We start from the raw sequence: 17508 nt of genomic DNA, 5'->3' as shown, positions 1-17508 counted from the left end.
TGAAATCAGAGTGTGTTGCTTTTGGCAGGATATAAGGTAGCTTCTGTACAAATAAGAAAGCTGTAAACTCAGATAAGGTTTGGACCTTCTAAGATTGCTTCCAGGTATCTAAAGCCATTCAGTTCCCTTCAGAGATTGCTTAGAAACAAAATATTCTTCTCCAGCTGCTGTGCTTTGAGATTTATACCGCTGCAACAGAGGTACTGACAACTTCTTTTTGGCCTCAGAACGGGAACTGAACTTGGAACTTGCACTTATTTACCTACACAGAGCCTGTTGTCATCCGAATAAATCAGTTCACATACAAGATGCTTTCCTTGCTATATATATTTGATACTTGTAATTTAGATTGGGGTTTTTTTCATGTGGTGTATGTGTCACACTTGAGACTCTTATCATGAAATACATTCTATGCTTTGGAGAAATTCTTTAAAAACATGCCATCTAGTAGCTGCCTCTTGTTCATAGCCACGTTTCTGTCTCCAGTGACCTGACCCAAATCTCATTTAGTTCGATGGAAACATTTTAAGGCCAATAACTCAGTCATCAACAGTACAGTTAGATGTAATGACAGGACAGCTCATGCATCTTGCAAATGTGTAGCTAACAGTAGATACATATTTAATATCTTTAGTAGATATTAAATCAGTAGATACAAACATTCACAAAATGCAGTGGGAAAGATTTTTTAATCTATGAATGAAATTGCATGCAAAAAAATGTGGCCAACAGCTCATATCCAAGAACTCAGGTATTAAAATGTTTGCTTACTTTATAACTAAAGTGACTGTACGTGCAGAAGAGGGCAAAGTGCTTCACAGAGCATATTGACCTTGAATTTAGAATAATGTACTCTTACATCTCAGATATATCCTCATTGATGCTTAATGGTAGCGCATCATTTCTCTCTCTCCTTTTTTTTTTTTTTAGTGTGTTATATACATGTGAATTTCATAGTTATTTTCTTACATAGGATGCTTGTCAGGTCAAACCAAGGGTGCAATTTGAAAAAAAATAAACCAAACCAAAAAAATTGGATGCTTATATCATTACATTTCTCTGTTAGAGGCTTATAAAATTCCTTCCCCCAAACTCCTGAAATGATCAGATTTTCATAAGGGTCTGAGTATTTTACATATTTTTAACTAAATTTGGGAGTTTTTATGTCCTTGGTTTCCTTGAAGATCAAGTTCTGCCTGTCTTTTACCTCTAGGTGTCTAATGTAAGGAGAAGTTACCTCAAGGAACATGATACAAAAATACAAGTGCTAGAATGTAACACTGTGTAATTCTTAGTTTATATCTGTGTCTTGTGTCGACAAAAGCACACACAAAGAATCACAAAGCCTTTTTTTCCCCCAAGTAAAACTACTGAAGCTGTCTAACTCTCCTTCTCACGCAGTTCTTATGGGAGTTTCGTGAACTGTTCATACAGATGAATTTAAAGTAATTAGAAAATGGAAATATTCTCAGTTACTTTTAAGTTTGGTGAAGTTGCTGGGAGCACAGTGGGACCTAGTTTCCTACAAGTCACAGCTTGAAAACTGATGGTACACATCAGTATTTTATTACTAGAGAAGTGGTTTACTTTTTAATGTGGAGAGAAGGAGCATCCAGTTTGCAGTGATTCTTGAGGCATATTTTTCCATACAGTTGCATCTTCAATGCACAGCACAATCTTAATTGCCTTATATTAATGCATAATCAATACACTGAATGACTATAGAGCCATGAATGTACAAGTCTGAATACTGATAAACCTATAATCCTGGAGCTCAAAGGTATGGAATGCTCAGTGAGGTCACGAATGACCTGCTGTGAGTTGCTCTGTTGTATTCAGCAAATACAATAAATCTCATCTTGCGTGAAGATAGGCAATACCTTAAGGGCTGGCTACAGAGTCATAAGAGTGAGTCTGGGGAGAGCAGACCAGAAAGAGCGGATTAGAAATGATTGAGCCTTGAGCTATATAATGTCCTAGATAAGTATATATCCTGCTTCTCTTGCTATCTGAAGAATTTGCAAACAAATTCTGGGAATCTTTACAGGAAGTGATACTGTAGTGAGCCTTCTGTAACTCATCTTTAGAAATGGTACCAAACAGTGAGATTTTCCCATTTGATTAATAAAGTAGTGCAGTGTCTCTCTTGTGTTTTTTCCCTTCTATCAAACTTCATACAACAACACAACTCTCAGCTGTTGAGAGTCTTCATATAGCAGTGTCCCTGAGATGAGCACTCCTCTCAGAGCCCGTGGTATAGTGTGGTCTTTGTGTCAGCTCTGCTGATTGGGCCTCTTTGTTTAATTAAACAGTTTAGAAGTTATGTTCTGCAGTGCTGTCCTCTGAAGACAGAAATCCACTGGCTGCTTTTGAAACATCATAATAATTGTGTTTGGGGGTTTTTTGGTTTTCTTTTAAACAGGAGTCTGTGTAAAACATAGTCCAGTACCTTTAAGAGCTTGCTCAAGCTTTGACTTTGCTTGATTTCTTTGTGAGGACTTACAGGAGACAGGGCAAACATGGAATGTTTTCAGAGAGACTCTTTAGCCTATAAGCCAACCTCTAACTACATGATTGTTTTCCTTTTAGTGCCGCCTGAGAGACATGACTTATTCTGCCCCAATTACAGTGGACATTGAATATACACGAGGTAGCCAGAGGATCATACGCAATGCATTACCCATTGGCAGGTAAGTGTGTTGTGCTGGTAATAGTTTTCATTTGCTGCTGTGTTGGGTTTTTTTGAGGTTATTAGTATTGCGAAGGATAGCTAATTTCTCAAAGAAAAAACAGTGTTCCTTAGGGAGGAAAAGAAGCTCTTACCCATACCAAAAAGGCAAAATACCTGGTAGTTCTAGCATGTATTAAAACAAAATTCCATTTTAAAGGCAATAAAGATGTCTGTCTTTTGTAGACAAGGTTTTTTAAAGGCCAACCCTGCTGTCTTGAAGGGTCAGTGCCTTACAGAGATTGTTTACTGTGTGACTGTGCATCTTGCCAACGATGGAACACTGGCAGGAAAGAGAAGATAGATACTTAAGGAGCTACAATTTTTAGAGTGAAAGTTTAAGCTTTCATTTAAAAAAACCCCTTTAACTCTGTCAGTAGAACATGATACAGCAGTGCATTTACGAAACCAAGTGTTTGCAGCTGTGGTAACAGTTTATTGTTCTAAGTAATTTTTTAAGAAGAGTTTTTAAAAGACCATCTAAATTTGAGTCCTTTAAACTATTTCATGGTGTGTGCTATAGGCAAATAAGAAAGTTCAAGTAAATGTGCATTTTCACCTAAATACATTATCCATTTGTATACAAAAGACAGAACCTTAAAGGATAAGTTATAGCTAAAAGAAGCACAACAAAAACTACTCTAGACATTTGTCTACACCTCTTTTAAAAAAAAATGTGGTGAAGAAGACGTGCAAAGCATCCATAATATACTGGAAAAGACTGCACAGCACTAGTGTGTTGCATCTTATATTAAGGTCTGTTCCTGTAAAGTCTTCTCTTTCTCCTATGAAGTGAAGTCACTGCAAAAAAAGTAAATATTCTCCATTAAAAAGTAAAGTTATGTCATCCAACTGGTTTTAAGGGCATACATGCAAAAAGTCTCTTTGCTGTTAAACCATATTAATATCCAGGTATTATATCCACGGGAAATAATTTTCCTCATCTGTCTCTAGTCTTATGATGGTTTCCTTTCGCCAAGTGAGTATATACAATGTTCTTGTTTAACATGCAGTTCAGACTGGGACAGGAAAGCTGTATGTTCTGTCCTCTGTTATTTCTGTTGTTTGGCAGAGTCACTAATAACCTATGTGTGTTAGGAACAAAAAAAACCCCTTTTGTGTCTTTAAAAAGGAAGATTTCATTGAATGCATAATACCACTCCAAATTAGTGTACCCATTTTCTGTGTATTTAGACTGTCCTGGTTTCAGCTGGGGTAGAGAAATTCAAGAATTTTATTTTTCCTTTCTTAAAATTTTCTTCCTATTCTTCCTGATAACTTCAGATATTTAAAAAAATGGATTCTGTCCTCAAGAGGAAGATGACTTACCATAGTGTCTTATGTTAGTTGCAAAATATTTTATTCCTTGCAAGTGAAATAAAGAATGGATACTTGGTACCATCTGTTTCACTGGAGTTTTCAGTGATGGCATTTACATACTCCATTTTGAGTTTATGCCAACTGGTTACTGTTTCTGATATAAAAAATCAATGCATTAGGCTTATTGTGTGTGTGATACAAGATTATGACAGTCATATGAAGCTTCTTATCTCTAGGAAACACTTTCTCAGTGAAATGACTGAAGCAAGTAGGTTATCTGTGTAGAGCACTGTAGTGACAAGATAGCTTTTTATCCTCTTCAAATATATAGAATTTTGAGTTCATCAGTTTTCTTTTAAAATACAAGAATATGAACATGCCAAAGAAAAATGAAATAATTTATAAGATCTGAATAAAAGACATATAGCTTCATTAGAAAGAACTGCCTAATCTTCATTTTTATTGGTGTAATTTTGAATGGAATATCTCTGAGGTTGAAAATAGTTGCATTGTAGAAGTCATGGTTAAATTTTGTCAAAAAAACGCCTTAGCAAGCACCTGGAACATCTTACAAAGGCTGTCCACCGAGGAGTGAAATTCTGCAAACTGGATCAAAAGGCAGCTTTTTTTGTAGAAGAGACTAAAGGACATGGAGGTCTTTTGGTAGATCTAGTCATAAGCTGTTTTTATCTTGTGCAAAATGCAACTTTTGGAAGTAAAATGTGCTCTCTTTCAAAAGTGTTAATGAAAAATATGAGAGTGGAAAGATATGTTACAGAGCTGACTATAAAAGTATTCTTTCGTATAATAACTGCAAAATGATTGCTAGTTGGTTTTGGAATAAGCCAAATCCCTAGTAAGACTGCAGTATAAACACACAAAACCAAATGAATGTGAACATTCCCTGACTTCATCACAGGGTGATAAAATAATTTAGGTTGGGAAAGTCCTCAGGAGGTTTCTAGTACAAACTCCTGCTCAAAATGAGGTCAGCTCTGTGATCAGACCGGGTTGCTCAGTGCTTTAGCCTGTCAAGTCCTGAAGACCCCCATGGATGGGGCCTGCCCAGCTTCTCTGTGCAGCTTGTTCCACTGCTTGACTGCCCTCATGGTGAAGAAGTTTTGCCTTATATCCAGTCTTTGCATCTTCAGTTTATCTTTTTTTCCTCCCTAAGCATAGAATTTATTTTTAATTTTTTTGAATATTTTTCCACCCCTCCATGTTGCTTCACAAAATGCTTGCTGCAGGCTTCTGTGCTAAGACACCAGAAAAATTGGAGTTACTACTGGGGAAACTTCATGCCTAGGTTATGTATTAGAGGCGCTATCTGTCTGTAGCCATAAGGTGTGATTGCTGTGTGGGAAATCACATCTGAACTAGCTTTTCCTAATTAAAACTGATAACAGGTTTAATGGAATGTTCTTCAGTGCAGACTGTATTGGTTTTGAGGACCAGGAGTCTTTGCACTAGTAATCATTGGCCTTGATGACTGCTTGTCATGGATGCCTGTAGTAGCTGCATAAAAATTAGATAGGAAGTCTGGTTTCTGGCAGTAGATTTCCAATTTCAGATCTCTCTTCAAACTACATGTACAATGAAACAAGGCGGGATTAAAGGAAAAAACTGTTGTTTGTAGCTTGCATGTGTTCTAATTACCTTAAATGTGTGTTTTCTCCAGTTTGTTTAGCATCTTTTTGTTCTGAATTTGACTATTTGTATTTTTCTATCTGAATCTAAAGTAAAAGTTTGACTGGTTTTCTTGCAGAATGCCTATAATGCTGCGTAGCTCCAATTGTGTTCTTACTGGGAAAACTCCAGCAGAATTTGCCAAACTTAATGAATGTCCTTTAGATCCAGGTAAGTTTGCACTCACATTCTTTTTTTTCCCATCTGTGCTTTTAGTTTTAGATCTTTTTCAGCAAAGAAATATCCCATTGATATTTCCTGCCACTGTGAAGTCATGGGAACTTCTCAAGTGTATGCCTGTAACTAAAAGAAATCCACAGGCTTTTGAAAATAATAAAAAATGGTTGACAGCTTGGAATGTTTGTGTTTGCAGACAGGTTTTTCAACCACAAAAATTATAAACCAAAATTTTGAAAAAGTCAAGAAGTGCGTACAGTATTGTACAGTGATGTGTCATATGGGGATAGAGATGGAGTTGCTTCATGGAAGTGAAGTGCATCAGGGGAGAGCGGAGTATGATGGTGTCCTCCAGAGCGGGAACTCTCACTTGCTGCATTCTATAAAGGAAAAGTAAAATGTTATATGATAATATTTGAACTGTAGAGAAGAGATGAAGGGTTATAACAAGCAACTTTTTTGCTTTTTATTTGCTACTTTTGAGGTATGCACTAGACATATGCTGTGCTTTCTTGTGATGGCAAGATAGAGTGATGTGATGTGCTGTGCTGGAGGAGCATTAATAGTTTGAGAGAAATCTAACATGGCTCATGCAGATCCCTTATATTGTATTAGATACAACAAGGGCATTAAACTACATCTTAAAAAGTAATACAAAATAAATTTCTCCCTGGAGTGCTGGAGAGAGCAAGCTGGTAATTATGGAAGACTTACTCTTTTTGTTTGATACCAAGCATCTGAAATGGCCAGTTCTTTTTTGATGTCCTTATGAACTACTCTTCTGGCAGGCAATATTTTTACCTAATTTGTAGAACTAACAAGTCTATAGCATCTTTTAGTAAGTTTAACCTTACAGGTTTGGGATTTTTTTTACAGCTTTACAGTTTTTGGTCTGCCTGTGAGTTCTTTCTGTCCAAGTACTTCCCAAATGAAGTCTTAGATCCCAAATACTCTATGTGAGCCTAGAAAAAGTTCTGTTTAGTCTAGTAGAACATTTTCCTATTTATCATGGGTTCTGCAGAGTTTGTTCTTTACTCTTCTGAGAGTTTACTCTCCTGCTTTGTCCTTTGTGTGTTTACTGTTTATTTTCTAATAATTTATATTTAAAGGCATATTGAAGGAGGCAGGTAAGGTGCAAAGATACTGACATGCAAAATCTTTCTTTTCTGTTGAATAGGTGGCTATTTCATCGTTAAAGGTGTAGAGAAAGTCATTCTTATTCAAGAGCAGTTATCCAAAAACAGAATAATCGTGGAAGCGGATAGAAAAGGTGCAGTTGGTGCTTCTGTTACCAGGTATGGTAAATGCTTGGAGTTACATAAAGGAGATAAAATCAAATCTTTAGAAGACCATTGTAGTTGAGGTAGCTGTGTAGTTTTCTTCCTAGTATAGTTTTAACGGGACATTCGGTGGCCCTCTCTTGATACTGTCATTTTGTATGTTAAAACATCAATCCCCGAATCAGTTAATACAGAATTCCCACAAAAATCAGTGGGAGTTGCTCAAATGCTTCAGGATTCATCCCAGACTAGGAAAAGCAAGTTCTAATTTTTAACATTTGTCTGGCTGTCTAAATCAAATCAATGTAAAATCTTTTAAAGGCAGTTGAGAAGGAAACAAAAACAAAATATTTTTGTCTTACACAAATTATTGAAAATGGTAAGGTAGTCTAAATTTTGTCTTTCCTCCTTGCCTGAGTTTTATTTATATTTCATTTGCCTCTTGGTGTGTTTTTAAGCTTCACACTGGTATAATATGGTGCTTGTCACTGTTCAGTGTGAGGGCTGTTCTTATTTCTCCAGAGGCCTCTTACACATCTCTCCTGGCTCCTTTACTGTTCCACAGTAATCCTAGATGAGGTTAAATGTACAACACGAAGTACTGTTATTTTGTTACAGTCGTTGCCACAGTACTTGTGCACAGTGTGACCTTGCTGGTTACATCCAAGTCGATGATAAAAGCATGCGAAGATGTTTTTGAAAAGTACAGGCTTCTACTTGCTTAAGTCAAATATTGACCTTCCCCATCACAGGTAATAATACCCTATTACCTTGGAGTTACGGGGTGATGTCTGGCTGTTTTAACGTAATTTTAAAAGGGGAGAAAGTGGGATTAATTCAGATGAAAGATTTCTCACACTTGATAAGTTTTATACAGAAGATTTTATGAGTGTCAGTGCAAACTTTCTGTTGGACATAATATATTTTTTTCACTTCAGTTCCACTCATGAGAAGAAAAGCAGAACAAATATGGTTGTGAAACAAGGACGATTTTACCTGAGGCATAACACTTTGTCAGAAGATATTCCCATTGCTATCATATTTAAGGTAATACAACTGTTGGTTTGGAAAAAAAAGTAAAAAAAAAAAAGTGCAGTAGCTCAAGAATGAAGATTGGCAGCAGCTCTCAGAAATTAATACATACAGAAGGACTTGTCAGGGCTTAGAGAATGCAAACTTTTTTCCCGTGGGAAGTCATCGTTATTGCACAGCAAAAAAGAGAAAAAGTGCTGCATTTTTCTGCACGGAGAGCATTGCTGTGCCAAGACAAATTCTGCCACCTCCTTACTGCTTTGTAAGGTCCCTCTTCACTGCTCCCTGTGCTCCTGCTGCTACGGAAGGTCAGAAGAGTTTTGGTTTCTTTTGTTATGAGCTGTTGCAATCTTGTGGTAAGGCTCTTCATTTCTGGTTTTGGTGTGCATTCCCCCCCCGCCCCCCTCCAACTTGTGGACTGCTGAGTAGCTCAACACCCTTTGTTTCAGATCTGAGTACATATCATAGCCATGAGCTCGTTATACATGACTTCCAGTCATAACTGTAAACAGAACTGATAGCCTTTGGGGAAGTCTTGCAATTCTTAGACCTATTCCTAAATCCTTTAAGATTACTAGAGTGGCTTGCATTTCTTGGCAGTTTAGTTCCTTTATCTGTGACTAAACTCTGCCTCTGTCAGACTACTGCAGAATCCCTGCCTGACTCAGTAACACTCATCAGTATCTTCAGTGCAGTGAAGGCATGGACAGGCATCATCATAGCTTTGAAGCAATAAAGGGCTGTGAGAGACATTCACCCCTGATTCTGGGCTAGAATTGGGGAGTATTTGCCCTGCCAGCTGAGCTGATGACAGTGTCATGCCTTGGCTCTCCCTGCCTGTGAAACTACCAGAACTGCTTTTCTTTTGCCCTCTGCTTCTCTCATTTTAATTCACTCAAGGGTGCACACAACTGGAGGCATAACGATGGCTTCTCCCTAGCTGCCCAACAGGACTGGAGGCAGGCTGGTAGCCCCTCTGTGATATCGCATGTGTGGGCCGCAGCCAATAAAGGTGGTGGGTGGACAGGCACTGTTCGACTGCTGGAGAAGAGAGCGGGGCATGGCCAGGCTTTAGGCTAGGACCTGTCCTCCCAATAGCTGGCAGCTCCTTCCTGTCCTGTGGGCTTCCTGCTGCCTGTGGGTTTGCAGCCTGGTTCACTGTGTGCACAGAAGGAAATTAGGCAGCAGTCTTGGAGGCACTGTTCATAGGGAAGGTGGCTTAGGGCACAAAAATGCTTCTAACTGGATCTAGCTATCTGTAGAAGTAAATCCTATAGCTCCCTTTTCATCTTCACTGCAGTGGTTTACAGGACAGATTTGGTGATGTGATAATCACTCGAGGAAATAAATTGCCAGGAGAGGGCAGCACTTGCTCACAGCATCCAAATAGTTTCTGCGAGCAGTGCTGATTTGTTGGTGTCCACAATTACAGACTTTTCTGTGTTACCACAGCTCTTTGGCTGGTTGAGAGTTCTAAGAATCGGTTTTCTTGTAGGAAGTGCTTTGGGTTTAGTACTAGAAAATAGTTTAATAATTGGATTTAGATTTGAGAACAAATGTCTGTTATCTCCAAGTAAGCTAGTCTCTTAAAATAATTGGAGATCATCTAGTTTTAGTGACCGGTGTTAAAAGAGGTTGAGAAATTACTTGTGGACAGAAATGCACATAAAAGTGTCAGGATTAAGTTCACAATTTTTCTGTTGCAGGAAAGTGTTAATGTGTCTCGTAATCCATTTGCTCCAGGTACCAAACAGCTGGATTCCACCTTCACTTACAGACTTTTATTACATTTTGTCACCCCCTGCTGGTATGGATAAATACCTGCTCACAGAAGAGTAACTGCTCTGGGTTATTAAGTCTGAAGATGTGGTTGTCGGGGGCTTTTTTAAAGAGCATTGTACTGACTATTTGATCACTTTCTGACAATGCTTGCTATAAGTATCCCTCTGCCTATACGTATCTTTTATATTCTAGATAATGTTGCATAATTTTTCATTTATTTATTGAATAAAAGGTTACAGTTAGAAGCTCTTGGCAATAGTGCTTTACAAAGATTTATATTGATTTAATCCAGTAGCAAATTAACTGCACCCATTTTAACTATTCTGAATGTTCAATTCTTGACTGGCACTTAACTGTAGTCATGAGCAATCATTTTTCTTACCTTTCCTTTAATGACGTGTGAACTTCAGGGATCCTTCTGTCTGCTTCTGATGAGTCTCCAGCTGGAAACTAAAAGTCCCAGATAGTCTTTTCAATGGATTCTTAGGCAGGCACTAGCCTCTGATCTTTCTTTTTTGGCCATTGCTGTAATATAGTATTTGTTGTATTTAACTACTAGAAGCAAGGTTAAAAACACTAGTGTCCTGAAACTGGAAAATCCCTAACTTAGGGATTTCCATGTAACCTCAGCTCTCTCACATGGCAGTATTATACATAGGAAATTTGTTGGAAAAGCAAGGGGAAGAATTTCAATCTGCTGAGACCCAAACCTTAGGTATCGACCATGGGTCTTCCTTGTTACTATTGAGCGTTCTGCTTCTTGTGTATCTCTACATTACATCTGCAAGGGGCAAAGTTAAGATGTACATACGACCTAAAGTCTGAAGTTTTGGTTGCCTTTGCACCCTTAACTTTTTCTGTAGCAACTGCTTGTATAATTTCCCATCAAAAAATAAACTGAGAAAGCAATGACAGAAATCCATTGATCTGCATTTCTGCCCAGACCAGTGTCCAGGCTGCAACCAAGTTCCAGAGACCTCTGTGTTTTGACTAAAAAAATGACTAGTAATCGGTAGAGGGCTGCTATCCTGAGCACAGGCCAACTACAGGGGACAGTTTTGTCAGGGACTGTCTGAGAGTCGTGTGAGAAAGTTTGGCAATTTTGAATTGTCTTTCTAGTCCCAATAGCTTTAAATGGCGCAGTGTTCTTGCAGGTGACTTCAGATGTAGATCAGGTACAGAAAATCATTGTAACTTTATAGAAAAGAAAGCAGGTATTGGAGATCTAGGATTTAATGGGGATTTAAAGCTATTGCAACTGTAAAGTGGAGGTGTACTAATATCCCTTAGACATCTGCATCCTAAAAGCAAGAACTGTGAAGTAGGGAGCATTATAAACACCACCCACTGACAGCTGAGGCCTAAGATACATAAACAGTTCTCTGACTAGAAACTAAGAGTACTTTCATGTTTTAGGCATGAGTCATGGACACATCTTAGCTGCATGCTAGGGGAGGACCTGAACATACAGTATTCCCCATCCTTTCTTGTTTTTCATGGGGAGGAAGGAAACCCCAGTGCATGGGCTGTGGGGAGCATTGGAGATAGTGTGGAACTAAAGGCTCCTTGATCTCAGTAGGTGGGGGGACTGGACTATGTAGAGTCACCCTAAAGGGAGCATCTGCCTTGCAGTTCATCCTTATCCATAGTCTCTTCTAAACTGCAAGCCTGAAAGACCTTGTTCTGCTGCTTTGCTTTTCTGCCATCCAGACCTGTAAGGCTGTTTGTGATTGGCATATTCAGAGATTTAACAGCTAGTTGTGCCAAACATATATAAGTTGTGGTTTTGTGAAGTTTAGCACATTGACCACAGCTAGCTGAAATTTGATAGGCTACAAAAGGCGTGGTCTTGGCACTATTCTAGGACAGACTCAAAGTGTCTGCTCTTCAGATGTGGGGGAGTTAGTGCTTTGTTGCTGTTCTAGCTTAAACACTTATGCTCTAACCTTTCTTGAAAGTGACAGAAGCATTTGTGCACCCCCTGTATATGTAAATGCAGTTTTTGGTTTGAATATAAATTGGACAATTTTGTCCCCAAAGTATGTATTTGTCGAGGTTTTTAAAGGGCTGTTAACGGCCTTGTAATGGGAAACAGGCACAACTAATTTGCTTCCTGCTTACTGTGTAACACTGTTTCATTAGTTAATATATACATGCAACCAGAGTGGTATTTAGGATGTCCTGAGTTGACTTGAAACCCCAAGAGACTTTTGTTTTAGCTGTGTGTCAGTTGTGCATAGGTCATATGTGAACTGTGCATAGTGGGTTTTTAGCATGTCAGGCTATGAGCTCCATACAATACCTGGGGGGCTCGGACAGTTTTAGTTAGCAATACGAGCACTAGAGGAGTTGTGGAATACTTGTGTAGTAGTTAAGGGTGTTTCTGACCTGAAAAACAATCAGGGTTACAGGTGAGGTGGTGCTGCTGTTTTTGCAAGCAGCTCCCTACATTGCAGGGAGTTAGAGCTGTTTTAAGGTAAGGGCTGTTTTTCTTTTGGGTTTGTGATCTTGATTCTTTAGACCCGAGTGAGTCCTGGGAGCTGAAGTAAATGAAGGTTGCATGCTGTACCAAAACTGGTTGGGGAAGGAAGAGAACTCTAAGTAACCTAGGGGGACTTAAAAGTTGAATTTTACAACTTGAATCATTAGGTGAAGTATCTTTATGTGGGAGCTATAAGGAGCTGCTCTAGGACCTGCGGCGAAAGATTTGAACAGCAGGTCAAGTTTCATTTTTACAAACCTGTGTTAGTCTTGGAACTGTTAAGATGCAACTCTAGAGGAACAGCTGAATGGTGGTCTTACTGGATCTGCAGAATTATGGGTTCCCATGGCTGCAGTTTCATAGCTCGTATCTTTTGAATTATGAAAGCTGCAGACCAATTCTGCCTGTGATGTCAACCTTGAACTTCCCTGACATCTTTTTAATCCAGTCATCTGCCTGTCTCCATTCTGTAATTTAGCCTGATGGACTGCAGAACTACATTCTAGGGAAGTGCCATGGAAACGCTTAGACATCATCATTAAGACTGGAGCTGGGGGAGGAAGAGCTGGGCTCGCACTCTCATGCACACTCTCATATGTACGTGTGCACACATATGCACATGTGCACACACATGTGGAACCTGCCCAACCCTAGGAACCAGTTGACCCCAGTTGGACCACTTTCTCCTACTTGGAACTCCAGATGATATGAATATTCTCTGTGCTCTGACTTGTCTGTCTTATGTCCATTGACTACTAGCCTTCCAGCCATGATCTTCCAACAGCCCACTGCCATCTCCTTCCTCATCCTTTCACTGCTACTGATAAGTTATCCCTTTGCAATGTCTCCCTCTCCTCTGCCCCCTGTAAAATTATCCCTTTGTGACATTGCCTTCCAATCAAAAATAAATAAGACATCTGGTTTCCTGCTTTGATGTTAATTCCTTTTCTCTCAGCTTTGCCCTGGGATCATGAGCACTTTAAGCATAGGACCCATTCCTACTTCTCATGTCCTTAGTGTTTCTGTAACACAAGCAACAACGCAGGAATATTTTGTTACTAACCTACTGATGTTACAGGGTAATTCTGGAGTACTTTACTTTTTTTTTTTTTTTTTTTGTAGAAGTGCAACGTCAGGGACAAATTTACTAAAAAAGAAAATGTGAAGATCACAAATCTGATACCAGTGTGGACCTGTTGCTTGCCCTGTTAGTGTTGCATGTAGGTGAATTTCTGTGTGAAGCTCTGCCCTTGATATTTGAGAGTACACAGGGGAAAAATGAGTTTACTTTTAGGTTGCTGTATCAGCACATCTTTTTCAGCCATTTGCCTAAGTTTTTAGTTATTACTCAAATCAATTTCCCGCCATTTGTACTTATCTAACAATACAACATAGGTTGTCTGGTGGCAGATCCCAGCCTTTCCCACACACAAATTCGGAATTCTCAAGTGAATTTGCTGCTACAAACTTCAACTGGAAAGTCTATATGGGCATAATGATATGTCCTATTTTCATCTTGTTGTCAGACTTAATATGAAAGAATTCATCAAGTTAGAAGAAGTTGTCAATCCTTTTAATTTACTATGCCTCTCTGTTTTTTAATGGATGAAAGAGCATAGTAAAACTGCAGGTTGACTTTTTTTTTTCCCCACTTGTTTTGTTCAGTTTTTACATGACTCTTATGATCTGGTTGCCATCTTAAAATTAACCTGGTGGACAGAAATAGGGTGATATCAGCTTGCATTTGATGTGCTTTGGATAAATGTATTCCTGGAATATGTGCCTAAAATGGCACAAAGATTCCCTGAATAAAATGTTGTGCTTCGGTAGGCCAAGTGCAGTAATTGTGTGAATACAGTTGTGGTTCCTAAACTGGTTTGCTGGTCAGCTATTAAGTTCTAGACACATGGAAAAAGACTAATGTGAACCTTTCATGCTTTTGTAGACTTTCTTTCCTATGAGTCTAGCTCTTCGGTCATGAGGGATTTTTTTAACTTCTCTGCTGAGGTTTTTTTTTAACTACTGTATGACCTTATATAAAAGGATGAGGAAGCATAATAGTATTTGAAAAAACAGTCTGAACTACAGCAATATCATGGACTCATGAACAAATTCTGGTTCTGAAAAGAGCCGTGAGATCAGAGGGGTGAATACTTAGTGGGAGCAAATATGATGAAACGCTCTCGGTGAAGTAACTGTATCTTGATTTGGCACTCAGATCTGTCTGAGATGGTGGAATTGCGTTCTGTGCTTTGCACTAAACCAGCAAGGTTCTCACACTGTTATGGGTGTGTGCTACTTTTGCATTGCTTTTAATTTATAATAAACCACAAGGTGAAGAGACATAGTTTTAAGTTAAACAAACTTCAACCAACCACTTTGTTGAAAAAGAAAGATGAAAGAAAAAAAATCTGGATACTTCACAATTAGAGCAACAGTTTTGCAAGGGCATAGCGTTAGCTAGGTGTTAAGCAGAATGACACCCAATGAAGGCAATAAGAAAGGAAGGTATTTGTGCATTTTTGAGGAAAATGTGACTTTTTGGGACACTGCCAGTTTTTAATGAGAACCAGAATACTCGGGTCTACATAGGCTGTTATTTACAGTGGTCTTTGTGGCAGGCAGCTTGAAGAATAATATGAATGCAAACGTAACTTCCTCACAAAGTTCTGAGAAACATAACTCAGCCAGAAGAGGTTTAGAGAGATTATTCCATTTCTTGATATGGCAGGGCTCCAGGCAAATGTGTGAAGGGGGGAGCTTTAGCACCATCTGGAATCCACAAAGGCCTTCACTGCTGGCTGCCACCTTGAAACACTTACTGATAGAAAGATTTTTCTAAATCTGTTAAGCGCTTTCTTAGTTTATTAAGCTTTTTCCGCAATATAAAGTCTAAAAAGGTGTCCAAGGATCAGTGAAATAATAGAATGGCTTTCAAGTGGAATTGTGTAGTGAAGTCATCTTCTAAATGTAAAGAGCTGCAAAGGAGGTAAATTGTAAACATTTCTCAAATAGAACGTGCTGCATCACAGTCAACTGAGTTTGCGAAATTGCTTGTGGTCAGAGACCATATGTAATCTTTTACGAAATTTCACTTTATTTATTGTAGATTCTGACTTGGTTTTCATTGTTGCACATGTAAGGTTGTTATTACCTGGTATTTATTTCTTTCTTAAGAAAAAACAGAAAATTTAACTCCTGTCAGTGAATTAAAAAAAGGCTCTTCAAAAAGTGTGTGTGTGTGTGTGTTCCTCCTGCTTATCAAGATTTCCATTTAACGTTCTTCCATAGCTAGAATATGTGCTGCCAGTGCCAGATGGCACAGTTTCTTAGAGAAGAACTAGCTCTTGCTTAGTAGTAATGCAGACAAACAATACCAAATTAGCATAAGCAAATGTCAGTGAGTTAACATAAAGCCTGTGCTATTTCTATCTTTTCTTCTGTTCCTAGGCCATGGGTGTTGAGAGTGACCAAGAGATTGTACAAATGATTGGCACAGAGGAACATGTGATGGCTGCATTTGCTCCTAGTCTGGAAGAATGCCAAAAAGCTCAGATTTTTACACAGATGCAGGTGTGTCTTTTCACATGGCCAGAGGCCATAAAAATCTAAAGACGGTGGGTATTGACCATTTTGCCATGTCAGCAATTGACATACACTTTGTGCTTTGAGGTTTGTTTTTTGGGAGTTATTCTAAGATAAGGGTTTTTTAAGGGGACAGGACTTGTCAAAAGTCAGTCGTTCTTTTCATTGCCTAACTGAAAAAAACTCCAAAGTCAAGAAATGCTTTGTTTTTGGAGCCCAGGTTATGTTTTAATGTATGTGACAAGTAGTGATATCTGTAAGATTAGGGTTTTTGTTGAGGATGATTCCCTTTTTTTTAAGAAGGAACTGCATGCCCCATTTCCCAGAAGCCCCACCAATGTGAACATGACTGTTTGTCTCATGAGTAGATGTTCTCTCTCCTGTATAAAGCCCTCAGTAATAGCCACTTTCTGTCCTGCTAAAGACTTGCCAGAATTCTCTTCAGCTCCTGTGTACTTTTTTAATTAGCCAGAGCATAGGCCATTTTGCTGTCAGCATTCCCATCATGTACCTATTAATCTGCTAGAAAAAGCTTCTGAAAATTAGTCTTATTTCTGGTATTTCATTGCAAACTTTATTGAATCTTTCCATGTGTGATGAGTGTTGTAAAGTGAACATCTTTCTAGTTTGCATCTTTTGGGGCTTTTCAGGGTTAGAGGTAGCACAAAGGCCTCCTAATTCAGAGTCTGAAGGGTGAAATGTTGATGCTAGAGGAACACAGAGGAAAGTGGAAAAACAGAAATACAGAAGTTACTCTGTGCAAGAAATGTCAAATGAAATGAAAAGAGTGAGCTGTTTAGGGAAGCAGGTAACAGATGGAAAGGATAGTCTGTCATTTAGTGGAGAGGATAATTCTTTGGCATAGGGGGCATGGCTTCATTTCCAGACACGAACTTCCTGTGTCGACCTGGGTAGTTTCTTTGACTTGTCTGACCCTGAATTCTGCAAATTGATTCCACTTATTGGACAACTGATAAGAGACTTGCAGACAGATGCGGATGCCACACAGTAGTGTTTCTGCCTATTAAACAGCAAGTGCCACCTCACAGTTTAATATCCGAATAAAACTTAGCAAGTACACAAAAGAACTGTAGGTGAAAAGATAAACTAGATATCTTTGGAAATTACGTAATCCTTTCTCTTACATCGCTGCAGTTCCCTTTTTTTTAATGTATTAATCATGCTCCTTCACCACTTCCAATTCCAGATATTATCAACATTTGATAACCAACATATGATAACCAAAATATGTTTAATTATAATAAATTATATCAATTTTCAGTATTTTTTTATTAGTATCAATTACATGTTTGGTATTTTGCACTTTGCTTGAAGTTTGTTATCATCTGTGACTAGTGAGATTGCACTGACTGAGGAATACATACAGATCTATCTGTGTGTTTGTATAGGTTATAGTTCTGATACTAACTCAAGTT

General features: G+C 38.6%; 1 protein-coding gene across 2 annotated transcripts in view; it reads left to right on the top strand.

Annotated features, from left to right (window-relative positions):
• POLR3B (RNA polymerase III subunit B) overlaps positions 1-17508 on the top strand; it is an 80989-nt gene that overhangs the window by 5228 nt on the left and 58253 nt on the right. For both annotated transcript variants that reach the window (XM_074901919.1, XM_074901920.1), the window contains exons 6-10: positions 2590-2690; positions 5814-5905; positions 7089-7206; positions 8130-8238; positions 15938-16060. In XM_074901919.1, coding sequence (XP_074758020.1) covers positions 2590-2690; positions 5814-5905; positions 7089-7206; positions 8130-8238; positions 15938-16060 — 543 coding nt within the window. The remainder of the gene's footprint in view (positions 1-2589; positions 2691-5813; positions 5906-7088; positions 7207-8129; positions 8239-15937; positions 16061-17508) is intronic.

The sequence above is a fragment of the Athene noctua genome, chromosome 3, assembly GCF_965140245.1.
Source record: "Athene noctua chromosome 3, bAthNoc1.hap1.1, whole genome shotgun sequence".
NCBI classification, from domain to species: Eukaryota; Metazoa; Chordata; class Aves; order Strigiformes; family Strigidae; genus Athene; species Athene noctua.
Note: the sequence above shows the minus strand (reverse complement) of the source record. Positions and strands in the feature narration are given on the sequence as shown.